The sequence below is a fragment of the Leptonychotes weddellii genome, chromosome 2, assembly GCF_054177405.1.
Source record: "Leptonychotes weddellii isolate Sample4059 chromosome 2, ASM5417740v2, whole genome shotgun sequence".
Lineage (NCBI taxonomy): Eukaryota > Metazoa > Chordata > Mammalia > Carnivora > Phocidae > Leptonychotes > Leptonychotes weddellii.
In genome coordinates, this window is record NC_138370.1 from 108,908,015 (window position 1) to 108,924,706 (window position 16,692).

General features: G+C 39.4%; 1 protein-coding gene and 1 pseudogene across 1 annotated transcript in view; one reads left to right on the forward strand and one right to left on the reverse strand.

The window, feature by feature from the left end:
• The window catches only part of GRID2 (glutamate ionotropic receptor delta type subunit 2), a 1,321,579-nt gene that overhangs the window by 5,287 nt on the left and 1,299,600 nt on the right, over positions 1 to 16,692 (reverse strand). The window contains exon 13 of the mRNA XM_081813135.1: positions 1,345 to 1,585. Within this exon, the coding sequence (XP_081669261.1) occupies positions 1,345 to 1,585 (241 nt within the window). The remainder of the gene's footprint in view (positions 1 to 1,344; positions 1,586 to 16,692) is intronic.
• On the forward strand, positions 15,104 to 16,469 carry LOC102734010 (BCL2/adenovirus E1B 19 kDa protein-interacting protein 2 pseudogene; annotated as a pseudogene).

A 16,692-nucleotide genomic window follows, 5' to 3' on the forward strand; every position in this document is an offset into this window, starting at 1 on the left:
ATTCAAAATATAAGGAGCTTGGGAGTCCTTAATTTCCAGATTTTTTAGAATATGAAATCTCAGCTATAATGTTGCATTAATGTGGTCTTTTGCACTGAATCAATGTCAATAGAAAAACCAGAAGCTTATTCCATAAAGAAAACACTACAGTGAACCCTGCTTAATTTTTAGTTCATACTCTACTAATTTAGAATGTATGATCATTCAGATAGGTAGGAAGCTAAGTTTTATCTTTGGTAAGCCAAGCTTTTCCTTATAAATGCTGCTGATCAATTTTGCATACAAGGCGGTAGAAAGGAATTCTCAGATTACTTTAGAAAAAGATCTGTTTGAAAGAATATATTAATATGTAAAAATTCATATGAATGCTGAGAAGTCATTTTTATTTGTGCATTAAAGCAGATCTTCTCAGGATTTGCTCTAACCATCAGTTAGCCAAAGTCTAGTTACAGAAAGTTTAAAACTGTCCTTTGAAACTATCCAGCAGATCAAATCATGTAGCAAATTCGGGTCATTTTCCATTTCATTTTGTGAAGCTTTAGTGAATGAATATAATTTCATTATTTAAAAAATTTTCACCTTTGGTCCAGTAGAAATATGATAAATTAATCCAGTAATTTATTTTAACTTCACATTTTCTCTGCTGATTTGTAAATTCCATAATTTTTGATGAAAACAAGGCACATGCCACTTTCAAAGAGATACTATGTGTAACTCTGCAATTATTCTTTCAGATCTCTGAAGAAATTTTAATTTTATTTTATTAAAAATTTAACTCTAGATGATTCCACACTTTGGATTCATTAAGCTTAGAGCCATCAAAGAGCTAAAAACATATGATCCCTTCTATAGGTCCACATACCGATAGAGGGAAGGAGCCGCTGGTAGTGAAGAGACAAATTCTGATTATGTTCCTACAGCACTGTATTTCTTCGGCTGAGTCTTAGAGATACCAATAATTTACCTATAAGTTAAACACCTTATTGAAATAAGATGACAAGCATCTCTGTGAACTGGTCAAGGGAATCACAGCCTTTAAGAAAATCACTGAATGAAAGTCTACCTTGAGATCTGGCAGAATCTTAAAGCCCTTGATGGCACATGAAATGATCAGTCTTTGCAAGCACTGCAAATCTCTGCTTCACATATCTGGGATGTCTTAAAATGGTCACTGGTATTGGCATTATCGATTTTTATATTTCATCAATAATTCATTTTCAATATTCCAAGAAGAAGAAACAAGGACCACCCCCAGCCCATTATCCTCTTCCTGCTGATTACCCTCCCGGGAAAGACCGCCCGCTTATTGGCTCAACTGAGCACCAGAAGCTCTCAATCAAGTACCTCTTTCGATGGGACCCGGGAGCCTTTCCTCTTGTTCCACCACGTCTCCAGCATGGCTATAAAGCAGGAGAGGACAATTCCAGCCGCCAGGATACAAAAGACTCCTGCAAAGCTCTTTATATCCAGGGCACCTCCTTTCTGCTTTGTGTCCACTGAGGAGTACAGGTCACACTGGCCATTCTTTGGCCACCATTTGTGCTTCAGGATGTCCATGTCACCATTCTGCTGAAGCTCCAGGATCCTTGGGGTAAAGAACACAGCCATGTGTCAGTGCAGACATCGTTACTGCTTCGATCCACAACACATCCATTTATAATCCCACCGCTAAAGGATGGTGGCTGTCAAGGGGAAATGAACATATAGATTAGCCTGCAGATGGAATGCCAGGATGCTGAAAACGTTATTGCTTTGATATTATGGACAGAGTTGTGCCACAGGGTTTCCTCTCCTCCTTCTGTACCCTCTCTTGCTCCCCCCTTCCTTCCTCTTCTTCTTTTTTTTTTTTGATTTTGTTCTCTAATTCTAAGTCTCATCCCCCCCCCTCACTTTGTTTCAATGTGTTTTTACAATTACATTTCAGAGGCACTGTTTTTATGTGGTTTCAAGCTGTTGCAGTTCTGTGTTCCCTCCCTCCATGCGGAATGATGCTCTGGATCTTAATGCTTTAATGAAGGACGTTTTGCTGCTTAGAGCAAGATGCTGGCATAATGTCGCCCAGCATATGCTACACACAAAGAAATTCAATTAAAAAGTCTTCTATTATTTAACACAGTGTGGGAGAAAGCCCCGGGACAAGTTTGAAGTTGATAAAATACATCATTTTTGGTTTTTCACACAACTGATGTAGTTTCCCTTTTAATGCCAAAAGGGAAAATAATCTTACCTTGGAGAACAAGAAGAAAAGTTGACCAGAGGCTTTTAGAAGTAGTTAAATTCAAATAAGAAATACCCTTCTTTGTCTTTTTTTTTTTTTTAACTCCGAGTCTGGGGCTAGTTGCAAAGCTGCAGCTTTTTTAAAGTGTGATTTTTCGCAGAGGTTTTATTCTCATTTCCAAATACTCTTTAGGCTTTACCTGAGACCTGCCTACCTCTGGCCCTCCCCCAGGTGTGCCCCCTCTCGCAGGGTGAGAATGGTCAGGGCCAAGGCCGTGAGCTTGTCCAGAGTGTGCACCATCCTCAGGGATCCCTAGGATTTCCCACCCCAACAGTTCAGAAAGCTCCTCCAGGACCGGGGAAAACTTGTCCCCACATTTCCTCCGAGGGCAGACCTCACAGCTGCAAGGGCATCGCAGGTGTCTGGACTGGTGTTTAGAGAGTGTGGACTGAGCTCAGATGTATGACCTCAGGGGTGTACACCTTTGTGTGGGCGATCCTTCACTGTGCAGGACAGAGCTGGAGGTGGAAGAGAGGGGCCCACGGACCGTCTTCCTGGGCCACCAGGTCAGTGGCAATACTCCAAACTATCACAAATTAGAAACTCAGACCTGACCTCCTATGGGCATGAAGGTCTATTTGTCAAGGTAACAAGACAGAACATATTTTATCTAAGAGTTTTTAGCTTGACTTATAATTTGCACATAGTCAGCCTTAGGATATGTGGAGCTATCTTTCCCCTCTTGCCCTAGGTCTTGGGTTACTTGGAGAGAGACTGCTTAACACTTTAGAGAGAAGAATGATGTCATCTGGAAGGAGTAAATACTCTTTGGGTGGAGCATTACCTTTTTATCTGTTTCATGTCATCCCTGTGTTGATAAGATTGAGCTTAAAGATAATGGCTAGGGGTGGGGTCAACATTCAACCTGAGTCAAACAGGAGTAAGAACAGCCCTAAGGGCTGTGGGGGGAGACTTAGTCTCACCCCCAGAACCCCCAGCTGACACCCGAGGATGGGCATTGAACTGGAGCTTCCCTTATAACTTGGACTTCTCTTTTCTTACGATTTTGATCTGTCTAAAGCTTGTTGCTTCAGAGTGCTGCTCAAGAAGTGCAATTAATTTGATTAACTGAATTTACCAAGGTGATTATGAATATCGATGGATTACATTTCACCCTTATTCCTGCCTCTTCTCAGACAAAGATACTTGTATTTCCAGAATTTCTAAAAGTGTGTTCCATGGGACACTAGTACCTAGAGGAGCTTCTGTAAGAAAAGGGTCCCGTGGTCATTAACTTTGAGAAACACCCTCTTGGAAATTTACAAAGAAGTCAGTGTATTAAAGGCTCTAAGAAGACCTGTAGAAAAGAAAACTTGTATGATTTTAATTTGGCATTTCCCAAAGGTATTTAACTTTCCTTTTTTTCTCATTTTTTTAATACATAGTAATAATTTGTGGAGCTAGAGTTTTGAGGAATACACTTGAGAAATAATGCCTCCATGGGGCGCCTGGCTGGCTCAGTCAGTAGAGCATGCGATTCTTGATCTCAGGGTCGTGAGTTCGAGCCCCACACTGGGCATAGAGCTCACTAAATACATACATACATACATACATACATACATGCACACATACATTGAGAAATAGTGCCTCCATCCAAAGGAACAACTACTCGTGGAAATCAGCAGCACTGTGTTAGGTATTACACACATCTGTAATCTTCAATCACAGCATCAAAGTCGCTTGCTTGGCCTATCTGCAAATATATGCAAATCATGTTGGCAAACCCATTAGCTATTTGCCTACCTAAAGGCACTGGGTAATCAGAACACCTTCGAATACCTTGAAGGGAAAATTTAGTCATCTCTAAAAAAATAATATTCTTGGGGTGCCCAGGTGGCTCAGTCGATTAAGTGTCTGCCTTTGGCTCAGGTCATGATCCCAGGGTCCTGGGATCGAGCCCCACATCGGGCTCCCTGCTTGGCGGGAAGCCTGCTTCTCCCTCTCCCACTCCCCCTGCCTGTGTTCCCTCTCTCACTGTGTCTCTCTCTGTCAAATAAGTAAATAAAATCTTTAAAAAAATAACTTGTGGTTCCTTGATTGATGTCTGTCCCCCTTTCTGGAATGTGTCCTCACCATCTTCCACACTGTCTAACACAGAGCGGGCAAGTAGTTATTGACTGAATATGCTCAACACGGTTTTTGGTAAATGGATGCTGCCCTCAGATTCTACTTTTTCTTATCACTGATGAGATTTTCTAACTTATTCCATTTCTTCCTATTCATCTATCCATTCAATAAATATTTAAAGAGTGGTATCATGCCAGGTATTTTTTGGGGGAAGAAATTTATGTTAAACCACAACTGCACATTCAGCCAAAATGGCCTAAGCAACATTGTGATACTGTTTCTTTTTAATGCCCTCAGTTCATGTTAGTTTATTCTTTCATTCATTCCCATGTTCATTCAGGAACCAATGATTGCCTACTCTTTCTCCTCAGTGGTATCTGGTATCGCAGAGTGTCCTTATCATTTCTACACCTGAAAAATGATTTGGTTTTAAAAATGATCATTGACGTATACACACATACTTTATAACACCCATTTTGATGCTAATAGGAGTAAAGGGCCTTAAATCCAAAGAATTTGTTTAATTGTAGAACTTTCAGGTTCAGCAAGCTGGGGGGTAGGAGTTACTATGGGGAAAAAGTGAGCAGACTTCTCCATTTGCCTTCACACCACAAAGATGCCTTTATGTATAGTCGATCCAGGAAGCACAGATAACTGAGGCATTGCATGGACACCCCATTTTTGGGGACAGACAGAACAGCTAGATCGTAAGATCCCCCCAGTCAAGCTGTGAGTAGCCCACAACAGATTCTAGGAATACAGCGTGGGTGGAATAGAAGTGTTGGAAGGGTATGAAAGTATTTCCTGAGCTCAGAGTTCTGCCATAAATTTTTGCTGCAGAATCTAATGCTCCTGGAAATTCCATTAGAAAAGTGTCACTACACGCTCCTTTTTATATTTAACAAAAACTTATTTAAGTATTAGCTAAAAAAAGCTTAGCAAAATCTAATGCACTGCCTTAAAGGCAAATTGGATGAGCCCTTATATAATAAATGAGGAGATATATATATATATTTTTTCAAATGTTCAAAAACACTGGCATCTTTAAATGAAACTTGAATCATACCTAAAGGAAAGTTTTGTATTTAATTATGAGCAGCATTGATGTGTGTTTGTGTGTGTGTGTGTGTATAACATTGCAAGAATCTAGTTGCACAGTTCTTAATGTGTGCAGATTTTTAGTTCCATGGAATGATTGTTTTTGCTGTATTTTCAATTTCCACAAGATGGCAGTCTTTACTCACAGAGAGCAATGTATTCCTGCCATTACAGTGAACTGGGGGGTTTGAAATGTTTCAAGTATAAATTTCTTGGTGCTGTAAACACTTGACTATTAGAAAGAAAGTTGGACATTAGGCCGTGATGAACAACTGGTTGAGTGAAACCTCTTCTTGGAGTGTTGTCAGAAAAATTCCTGCCATTTTTACTCCAGAGCGATGAGAGTAATACCTAGCACTTTTGAGAGTCGTCAGGGTGAAAATTCATGAAGCCATAAACAAAAGCACCTCGCTCATTACTTGGCACTTAGTAGGCTATGACAACTCAAAAGCTAGAATTATTATTATCAGCATGTGTGATAACCATTCTTTCTTTGGACCTGTCCTGGTACATATTACTTAATGGAAAGTTATATTCCCAGATGAATCAGTGAATGATTGATTCAAAGACAAGAACATTGCATTTCCTCTTTCTGTCCAAAAGTATTAAAACATTTGTCATCCCATTGAACAGAAAAATCTTAGCAGTCCATAAAACCTAGCTTCAGCTTGAAAATGGCTAATAGATCAATTCTGCATGCATTGAATTCTTTATTGATATAAATGAGCAAATTTCAGGGCAAGTGAGTAGGGAAGCAGAAGATCCTTCTTTTATATTCAAATAAAAATATTCAACAAGTTTGAGGTGTTCATCCTGAAAAGCTTTTTACTTACTTTGAAGATAAAACAGCCTCATTCGTGTGTGAGAAATGCACTAATTATTGATTACCCTTCTTAATCATTGCTCTGGAAATTTATTTTCAAATTATTTTATTTATAACAAAACAGGTTGCTGAAAGATGAATGCAAATTTCTGATCCCACACAGGTAACTTTAATTTTGCCTTTAAGTACTATTGCAGTTTATAGATTCTTTTCTAATTTTCTTACCCGTAGGTAAATCCCTGCTGAGCTGTAAAAATGATACTGGTTAACTGAGAAAAAGGACACCTGACTTTTCAGTTGTTTCTTCTGGGAACAAATCTAGAGGTAATCAAAGAGTTTAAAAACGTAAGTACAGGAAATTTTGTTTTCAGGCCATGTATGCAGGAGCTCCTGTGACTCTTTTTGCGATTGGAATTATCTCTCCACACTCATAGAAGTGTCAACTACTAGAATGGAAATGACAGAAGACATCATCAAATCTCTCCACTCCCCCCTCCGCTCATTCTATGGGGGAGAAACGGAATCATATAGGACGATAATCGTCCCAAATGATCACATTCAACCCACAAAAAATAATTTATATAGCGCACTGGGGTAGCCTGAGATGAAAGTCACGGGGCTCCAGCCCCCCAGGCTCTGCCTTGGCTGTTTCGAGAGCTGAAGGGACCAATACTTCAGCAATATTCTAGTACCTCATCTAAGATACATCTGTTGGGAAGCACTGTTGTAGAGACAAGATGACTTTTTTAGTGACTAACAGAGTAAATTGTCGAGTTAGGGCTAGAATTCGGTTCTGTCTTCCAACACATTCCCCTGGTACCCTACACAGCCTCTGATATGTAACTATTTAGAGAAGAGCTCTCTCTTTTAGTTTCAGAGATTTGTTAGACCCTGAGTAAAATTGTCACCAATAGGTTTCTTCTAAACCAAACAATGTAATCATAGAGTGCAAATTTATTCCTACTACAATTTGGGAGTGCAAAGAAAACGTAGCTTTTCTCCATAACTTAACTGATCTTCCTCAGGAGGACTGGGCCTGCTGAGAAGTGGGAACAAAACTAAAATGAGCTCAATATGATTTAAAATTTAATCTGATCTAATAATTTAACATGTCTCTAGCTTTAGCTCAAGAATTACTCAATCCTTCTGATTCCTCCCCTTTTCCTTGCTTTTTTCCAAGATAGCATCAGAATTTGTAAAGGACGACATTGTACCCGCTACGTTGGAGTTGGGGGGCTTAAAGGGAGGCTTGCGGGGAGGGAGCTGCTGGCTTCTTGCTGGTCCTTGGATGGCTCTGGCACCTCTCCTTTTATGTGTGATGCGTTCAGCCCTTAGATATTGATCGGTGACTATTGCTGAAGTGGGCAGAGGCTTTAAGTCCGCTAACGTTGGCTAATGTCTTTCTCAGCTCCCTTAGGGCTTGTGGACTCCTCTCTGCTGGCCTGTGGGGCACTGTACACCTCTCTCAGCTTCTGCCATTTTCTTCATCCAGCCCCTGACTATTGTTGAGCCTTCAGGCACCACTGTGATGTCACCTTGTCACTCACTGCGGAGGGCTCCAAAAGTGGTCTATGTGCTCTAACTCAGCATTCACACCACGTGGGAGCCAGAGAGGCCTGGGAATAAAGATTGAGCCCTTGCTTTTTCCTGACTGTGTAGCTCTGGCTTCTCACCAGCAGAGGCCTTCTCTGCTGGTACAGAGCCTGGTGTGCCCACAGAATGCTCCTCAGAGACCTTAATGGCAAGGGAAGCATCATGGCCTCTACCCTGGGTGTGCATTCCAGTCTCGCTAATGCCCCTTCACCTGCCCATCTCCCACCCCCTGCCCCTGATGGAAACCTCTGGCCAGAAAGAGGCACAGCTTTCCTTTTCTCTCCTGGATATCCCTCTTACACCCAAGGCCTTCAAACTTCTTGGTCTCTCATAGTGGAAGGGAATTTTAGCTACGTAATGACAGAAACTCTATGGTCTGAGACTTCCAGGCAGTTCCTCAATCTGGAAGTCCTGGGGCAGCTTGACACTAGAGATTGGCGAGGACGAAAAACATCATTTTAATATCTCAAAAACATTTATCTGATCTGTTACATGCTTATGAGTTATATGTAACCCAAATTAAAAAGATATTTAGAATAGAGTCCAGTTACTTATTAAGGTGTAACATCACTTAACACCGAGAAGGAAATTAGGGAATAACTGAAAAAAAAAAAAGTATTTTTGACACACTGAGTGGATCTATTTTGGCCCAGAATACCCACATTATTAAATTCATTTGCTGGGTTCTCACAAAAATTTCCTCTCCATGGTTACTGAGAAAGAATTAATAATAGCATGCAGACAATTTTCAGAAAAATGTCAGCTCAGTAGGTTGTTCATTCATTCATTGTTTCTTTCATTCCAGGCTTGGGAAATGTAGGTAAACTTGGATTGAGGCAAAAGCACTTATCAAAGGTTCAGCTTTAGCATTCAGTTAAGCGCAGTAGCGCTCTGACTGGCATATCTGATATTGATACTTCAACATCAGAGTTGTAGAAACAAATTCTATCAACTTGCTGTGAATCAGGCATCAGCGGCTTTTCTTTTCTCAAGCAAAATGTCTTAATGATCGGTTATTAGCATTAGATACAACAACTATTTATTGATAACATGTAATTCCTCAGTAATACCAAATAACCCACGATAGACTATTAGAAGCTATTTCCTTTGTTGAAATTGGACTTTTACCTAATTCTTCCATCTAGGTGAGCCAGATGCCCATTATTTCAGTACAGTCCACTAAGATTACCTAAACATTTCAAACAAGTTTATGAATACCATTCGTTAGGCTGGAGGTTAATGAGCATTTTTGTCAAGGGCCTGATAGTTACTATTTTAAACTTCACAGAATGGAAGGTCTCTGTTGCAGCTGGTCAACTGTGCTTTTGTGGTTACAAAGACAGGTCTGAGCCACACTTGGCCTGCTGGTTATCGTTGCTGGCCTCCGGTAGAACCACACCACCAGTAACTCTAGGAAGTCGACAAGTTTCCATTTCGCTGACAAAGATATTGAAGTTCAGAGGGCTTCAATGACTTGGCCAAAGGTACATCATTAGAAAGCATCGGAGTCTGTTTGAAACCAGAGATTTTGACTCTTATCTCAGTGCTTTTGACCGTGTATGAATAACATATAATAATAAAAATGTAGTAATGACTATTATTAATGTGTGTACCTTTAAATGAGTACAGTGATCAGGTGTTGATTTTGTATTTGACCACACTGGGAACGAATTTGAGGTGCACGGCATATGTTAACAATGGCAGTGTCATCGGTCAAGTGAGTTTTGGGTTTCCTTGGTTTTCTGATTATCCTGGAATGTACCTACACCCTGAAACTGGGATCACCCATGTGCCCAAAGAGTGACTGCCCTAATTATTTGAGATCAGGTAGTATTTGTCCTCTGAGGTCTGTATTTGCTGAATCATTTTCTAGGCGATGGAAGCTTTATCTTGAAATCAGAGGGCTATGAACAAACATTATATACTAAGAGAAATTTCAGGCAGTGACTACAATTCACTGAGAGTAGGTAAGACAATCGACTGAAGCAGAAAAGGTGGGTTTCTTTTACTTTTTTTTTTAAAGATTTATTTATTTATTTGAGAGAGAGAGCTAACAGAGCGTGCAAGAGAGCACGAGTGAGGGTGAGGGGCAGGGTTCCTGATGCAGGGCTCCATCTCGGGACCCTGAGATCATGACCTGAGCCAAAATCAAGAGTCAGACACTTAACCGAATGAGCCACTCAGACGCGCCCGTGGGGTTTCTTTTAATCAAAAGATATAAAAATGGTTTTTAATCATGTGTGACTAGAAGTACTATAAACTAATGAGAAGTTTGTTAGGGTTGGTAAAAAAATTACTATGGACGATTTATGAGAATGACAGCATGTTGGTACTGGAAGGGGTCTGGGAGATGAGATCATATTTGGCTCCTGCCTAGTGAGGTGAAGGGACCTGCCCCGCTCCCACTACAGGGCAGAATCAACAGAACTGGACTTAATTGTACATTTAGTTATTGTTCAAAGACTGTCGTATGTCACAGACCTGCATAAAAATGAGAAGTTTCCTGTATTGCTTCAAACCTGATACCTCACTTTCAAATTTAAAAAAGATAATTCAGTAACACCTTTAACTGGTCAGATCTGCTTTTCTTATTAAGAAAACAGTGTCCATTTCCTTATGTAGTAAGTAATGTCTTCCTAAGGCATCCATTTTTCTGTGTATGGGAAATAAACTGTACACTTTCTCCAGACAATCTATTTCCCAAAGGAATAGCAATAGTAAATGCATGTGTAATGCCACAGAGTTTACAAAGCACTTATCAAATCACTGCATATCATTTGATTTACTTCTTAAAATAACCTTGTGAGGGAGGAATTATATTGATTGATTGATTGATTGATGGCACCGCTCCTCCCCCACTCCTTACTCCTGTAAAAGGCTTTAAGAAGGCTGATGTTATTAAATTCTCATTTTAAAGCTGGGGAGATTGAGGCTAAGGGGTGAAGAAAATTTCCCAAGGCCACAAGGCTGGTAATCGATCCAGCCAGCTCTCAAACCAAGGTCTTCTGGCTCCTGCACTTTTTTTTTTTCCTTGAATACACTGTTAAGTTCTTTATTATTCCTTAAAAAACCCGCTATAAATGGACGCTGCCTCTTCAGTTCCTGCTGCTTTATTAACTGAGGATTTGACTACTCAAGTTCCTTGGCTAACACATATTCCATTGTATCCATTTACAAACATTACACTTTGTGTAACACATCCTGATGTCTCCAGAGAGCCACATGAATATCGCATGAGTTCATTAATCTCTGTGAGATTAGAATAAACGTCAGATGAATTCATTATCATGAGGCACTCAGGGGGCTTTGCCAATGTTATCAAAACAAGGCAGCGTGTTCAAAATAAGGAAGTGGTGTTTTGAAACCTTATCCTTACTCAACGTAAGTCAACACACTGTGAAGTTTTGATCTATGTGATGCATCGTTATCCCAATGAAATTTTTCCTTAGTTTAAACAGTAGCCCATAAAAGGTAGGTATTTATTAAATAACACTTAACTATTTTGAAAAATGTGCAACACTTAAAACAATTTTTAGGTTCAAATATTGATGAGATTTTTGTTGGCTCTAAGAAGCATCTGACTTTATAGACATGTCATTCTTTGCTGATGAACCTGAAACCTGGTTTATGGTGCCCATTCAGATCGATCCTTCGAGGTTAGAGTCAGCCCCTTCCATCACAGGTCTTGCGATGCCTAAGGGGGCAAAATCAGCCTCGTTTACAGAGAAGCAATTGCTTGAAAAATCAAATTAGCAACATGATGGATCTCAAGACTTTGGTGACTAGTGAACTTTAATTATTATATATTTTATGTGTTTATGCTGGCAGTAAAAGTCAAGCACTCATTATAAAAATGGCAGACATGATCTTTCATAAAATGAGTGCTGGGCGGCAAATGAATAGATAATCAGGATAATGAAAGCAGGCCAAAAGATGCTGGAGAGCTGAAAAGACCCCGACGATGACTCCCACTGAGATGGAGGGCATAATTGCAATTGGAAAGAGAACACTTCTGGTGATCTTTTAAAATGTCAGCTTCATCCTTAAGCTCAGTGTGATATTTGGGTTATAGGGTAAAGGGGAAAAATTCTTTCCTTCTGCAGTGAGAAACTGGCAGTGACCATCTCTGCTATAGTCGCTCTTCAGGCAATACAAAATCTTCTTATGCAGACCGTTCAAATACACGTTTATGAAAGAGGGTCATAAAGTCAAACTTATTTTGCTTAGCGTGTTATACACATTTTACGAATATTTTAATATCTTTGAGTCTGACAACTAAGCCTTAAAATAAGTGGGATCTTGAAGTGTGTGCTATGTGTAAATGGATAAAGATTGTAATAAGGATCTTTGGCACAGCGTTAGGAGAGAAAAGTTTACGGAGAAGGAAACTTTTGAATGAGCAAATATTCTCAGGAACATCTGCATAAACACTGAGCTTTTTATAAGTTGACTAACAGTTTAAATATGCAGAAGGAATTCATTATTCTAAGAGCTGTTATAGTAGTATGTACTCTATGATGAGAATTCTTTTATGATGCAAACGTCTCCTGGCTTGGAGGATATATACCGATACATGTTTTTAAAAAAACCTCGGGGTCTATTTGTACTCAAGATGGTGGACAAATTCAGTATAATTAATTAAAATTCTCAGCCAAGAGTTAGATCATTGATAATACTAATAGTACAACTTTAGGAAAATAATTTTGCTATGCTTTACCCATATTTTCACAGATGGATGGTCTAAAGTACTTTTAAAAAATTATATTCTAACTTTTCAGGTGTATTGTATTATATTTAGTATTATTCTGACTCTGCTGGAAGTGTTTCCAATTTTTTAATAAAGAATGTTAAGACAGTAACATCACATAAACTTTCCTCCAAGTGACTCAACCCATACAAAAACAGAAATGTCTGTTCATTTCAGATATTTTAAAAGGTGAATTCAACTTTCTAACTTCTTTCCATTATGAATCTGAACACACTATAATGTTTCTATAAACGAGGGAAAAAAACAAAACAAAACCCAAACTGTCACTTGGACGGATTATCTGTACTCGCGTTCCTGTGTGATCCCACCGCAATGTGATTATATGTCCTGGAAGGGGCTGGGCAATGAAAAGCACTGTGCAAAAGGGTCACCAAACCTTGGATTTGGAACAATGGACAGTTTAGGAACAGCATCGTGGAGTGCGTGTTGTTACAGCTGCCTCGTAATGAAACTTACCTGGCTGGAAGCTTGATTTTGGACTTGTAGCCTCAGAACTGTGAGAACTAAAGGTCTGTTGTGTAGGCCCCCAGGATGTGGTACTGTGTGAGGGCAGCCCGCACAGACTCACACACACGGATTGTGAAGCGTACGGCACCATGGCAAGTGTCATGATTTGGGTATGGCTGTCATTTGCGAGAGGCTTTCCTGTCCAGCACTTTTCCTGGAATTTCTCTTCTGATCCCCTTCTTTCTCCCTCTGGATCGTGTTTGGGATAGAACTGGTCTGAGACTCAGAACCCGTAGAATTTATGTTTCTTCTTCTCCTTCTCAGTAGTTAGGATGTTTTTAAAAACTAGGATACATACAAATATAAAATCTTCCTTTTTAAGATACCACTTTATAATTTGCAAGGCATTTTATTGCCATTGTCATACTTTTGTTACAGTCCACAAATTAAAGAAATAATCCTCTACTTTATCATTTACTATAATAAGCCAAGTCTTCATTTATAAACTTCATTAATTTAACTCCGGTGATGTGAAATTTCTATATCTGGGATGTTACAGTCATATTAAAAAAACATTTGCTAATAAAAACTAATTATGCAAACGAGAATGTGGGAGAGATATTTAAGCTACTTAAGAAATGAAATTGTTTTCAAGTACTTCACCTATGATAACCTGATATGATAAACTACTGAAAGTAAACTGATAACAAGTCATTATTTATCACGAAATCTCTAAAACCTTTATTTTGAATGCTGATAGTTAGCTTTACTTTCATTGGTTAGAGCCAATCTTCATTAAAAGTGTAATATTGTCAGATGTGTAGCATTGGTTTTTAGGCTAATAACAAACACCCACACTTTGGGCATTTGATAATCAGTAGGAACATACATTTTAAATAGAATACCTGGATTCTGTAAGTAGTTAAAAGAGTGAGTCTCACTTGGAATAGAAATATTGGCTGTCTTTTTTTTTTTTTTTTAATGAGGTAGCAAACTGAGGTACTCTAACATAAATGGTTATTTATAAAAAAAATTACATAATGTGGTATAAAGTAGCAGCGAGACTTCTCTGACTTCATGTAGAAAAGATAATTGATGTGTTACTGCTGTATTTCACAATTTAGTTTTCCCACGCATGGGAGATATGCTGGGAATTAGCCTATTCCATCTTCTTAATGAGACTTATCTATTACCTCAGATAATGTATCTATTTTCTTCAACCAGCAGGACTAACTGCTTACTGGAGTGAAATTTTCGGCAATTATTAGAAAGAAAATTTACCAACAGATAGAAAGGGAATAGTCTATCTTTCTACGTATCTGTGTGTCAAGATAAAATGAAATGACATGGATGTGCTGTTATGAGGGGGATGCTGACTCGCATAGTTCCTGTGCAAACGCGTGCGAGCCGCTTACAGTTTCCCCATGATGATAGCAAGAGCTATATGCATGGCAGTGTTTACTTACTTGATGATAGTATGGGAGGCTTCAATAACTCAGAGAAGAGGCTCGATAAAAATGGAGTGTCATTCAGTCCTGATAACGATTGTCAGAGGGACTGCATGGCTAGTTTCTTTATTCAGAAATAGGTCTGATGTTACCATATGTGGGTACGTACAAAATGGAGGCATTTGCAAAGCCTGCTGCTTCTCTACTTTCCCCCAAACTTGACATAATCAGCCTTTCACGTCTGTTCCCAATCTTGGTGAATTAGAAATAAAAGCAACCTAGCTAAGTGGGGGATCCGAAATATTTCTAAGAGCCTTGATGAATAATTGTGGGACTGCAATCTACCCATGTTTGGATAGCCAGTTATATTTTTCAGTAACCACATCGCTCAAAATATTGGTAAATTGTGAGGAATCTTTACCTTGTATATGGCGGTAAACAACAGTGGCTACTGGGCTCTACTGGTTTCTAGATGAGTAAAGAAGATAAAACCCTCTGATAAAAGAAGTGTCACTGCAGTAGGCCGGGGTCGCTCTCTGCATCCGGGTCAGCTGCTGCTGCTGCAGCCCTAGCTTGGGGACTGGGCCCCGGTCTCCACGGCGGTCCGAGGGGAGCGGGCTCCTCTCGGCACTACCTCCTGCGCCCTGGCTGTCAGCCCCACGTCGCCGGCCTGGAGGGTGAAGAAGACGAGGGAGCCAAGGCTTCCTCCGGGGACATTGGCTCTCTGGATTATCAGGAGTTTGTGGCTGATATTGAATCTAAGCTGAGGATGGAAGGTGTGGAACTTAAGGAAGAATGGCAAGATGAAGATTTTCCAGTACCTTTACCAGAGGATGATAGTATGGAAGCAGATATACTAGTTGTAACTGGACCAGAGAGCCAGCCTGAAGTTAATGGAAATAAAGTAAGAAAGAAACTCACGGCTCCAGACCTTAGCCTGGCCCTGGATCCTAGCGATGGCTCTGTGCTGTCAGATGATTTGGATGAAAGTGGGGAGATTGACTTAGATGGCTTAGACACGCCATCAGAAAACAGTAATGAATATGAGTGGGAAAATGATCTTCCAAAACCCAAAACTACTGAAATTGTTAGGAAAGGCTCAATTACTGAATACACAGCAGCAGAGGAAAAAGAAGATGGACGATGCTGGCGTATGTTCAGAATTGGAGAACAGGACCACAGGGTCGATATGAAGGCAATTGAACCCTATAAAAAAGTTATCAGCCGTGGAGGATATTATGCGGATGGATTAAATGCCATTGTTGTGTTTGCTGTCTGTTTTGTGCCTGAAAGTGGTCAACCCAACTATAGATACCTGATGGACAATCTCTTTAAGTATGTTATTGGCACTTTGGAGCTGTTAGTAGCAGAAAACTACATGATAGTTTATTTAAATGGTGCTACAACTCAAAGAAAAATGCCCAGTCTGGGATGGCTCAGGAAATGCTACCAGCAAATTGATAGAAGGTTATGGAAAAACCTAAAATCACTAATCATTGTACATCCCTCATGGTTTATCAGAACGCTTCTAGCTGTCACAAGATCCTTTATTAGCTCAAAATTCAGCCAAAAAATTAGATACGTCTTTTATCTGGCAGAACTAACAGAACTTGTCCCCATGGAATATGTTGGCATACCAAATGCATAAAACAAGTTAATCAAGAGCTTAATGGAAAACAAGATGAACCGAAAAGTGAACAGTAAGTTTGGCGTCTAGTCCGAACAAGACTGAAGAATGTGCTGATGAAGCAGTGCTCTTTTTTGCATTTATAATGCATTTATTGGCCCTGATTTTTATGTAACCTGTTACAAAATTGACTTGACTCTTCCTTAATGGACTTTTGTATAAGGGACTGTTCACCGCTGTATTGGTTTGCAAATCTCTTGAATTTAGCTCTTTATTAGCTAATTATATTGTAATCATTTTATATTTTATATTGCTAAATAGCAGAGAACCACACTTTATATAAAGCAGTTTTTGCATTTGTTTGTTGAATGATGCATCATCTTCAGTAAACTATTTATATGCCTAAATGGTAAAGGAAAGAGATAATATATATTTTTATGTTTCTGAGCAATATTTTTTAATGTATACCTGTCTTGTGGAAGAATATGCAGGTAAATAAGACCATGATTTGTAAAGTGCATGTTCGAATTTTTGTTTTTGTAA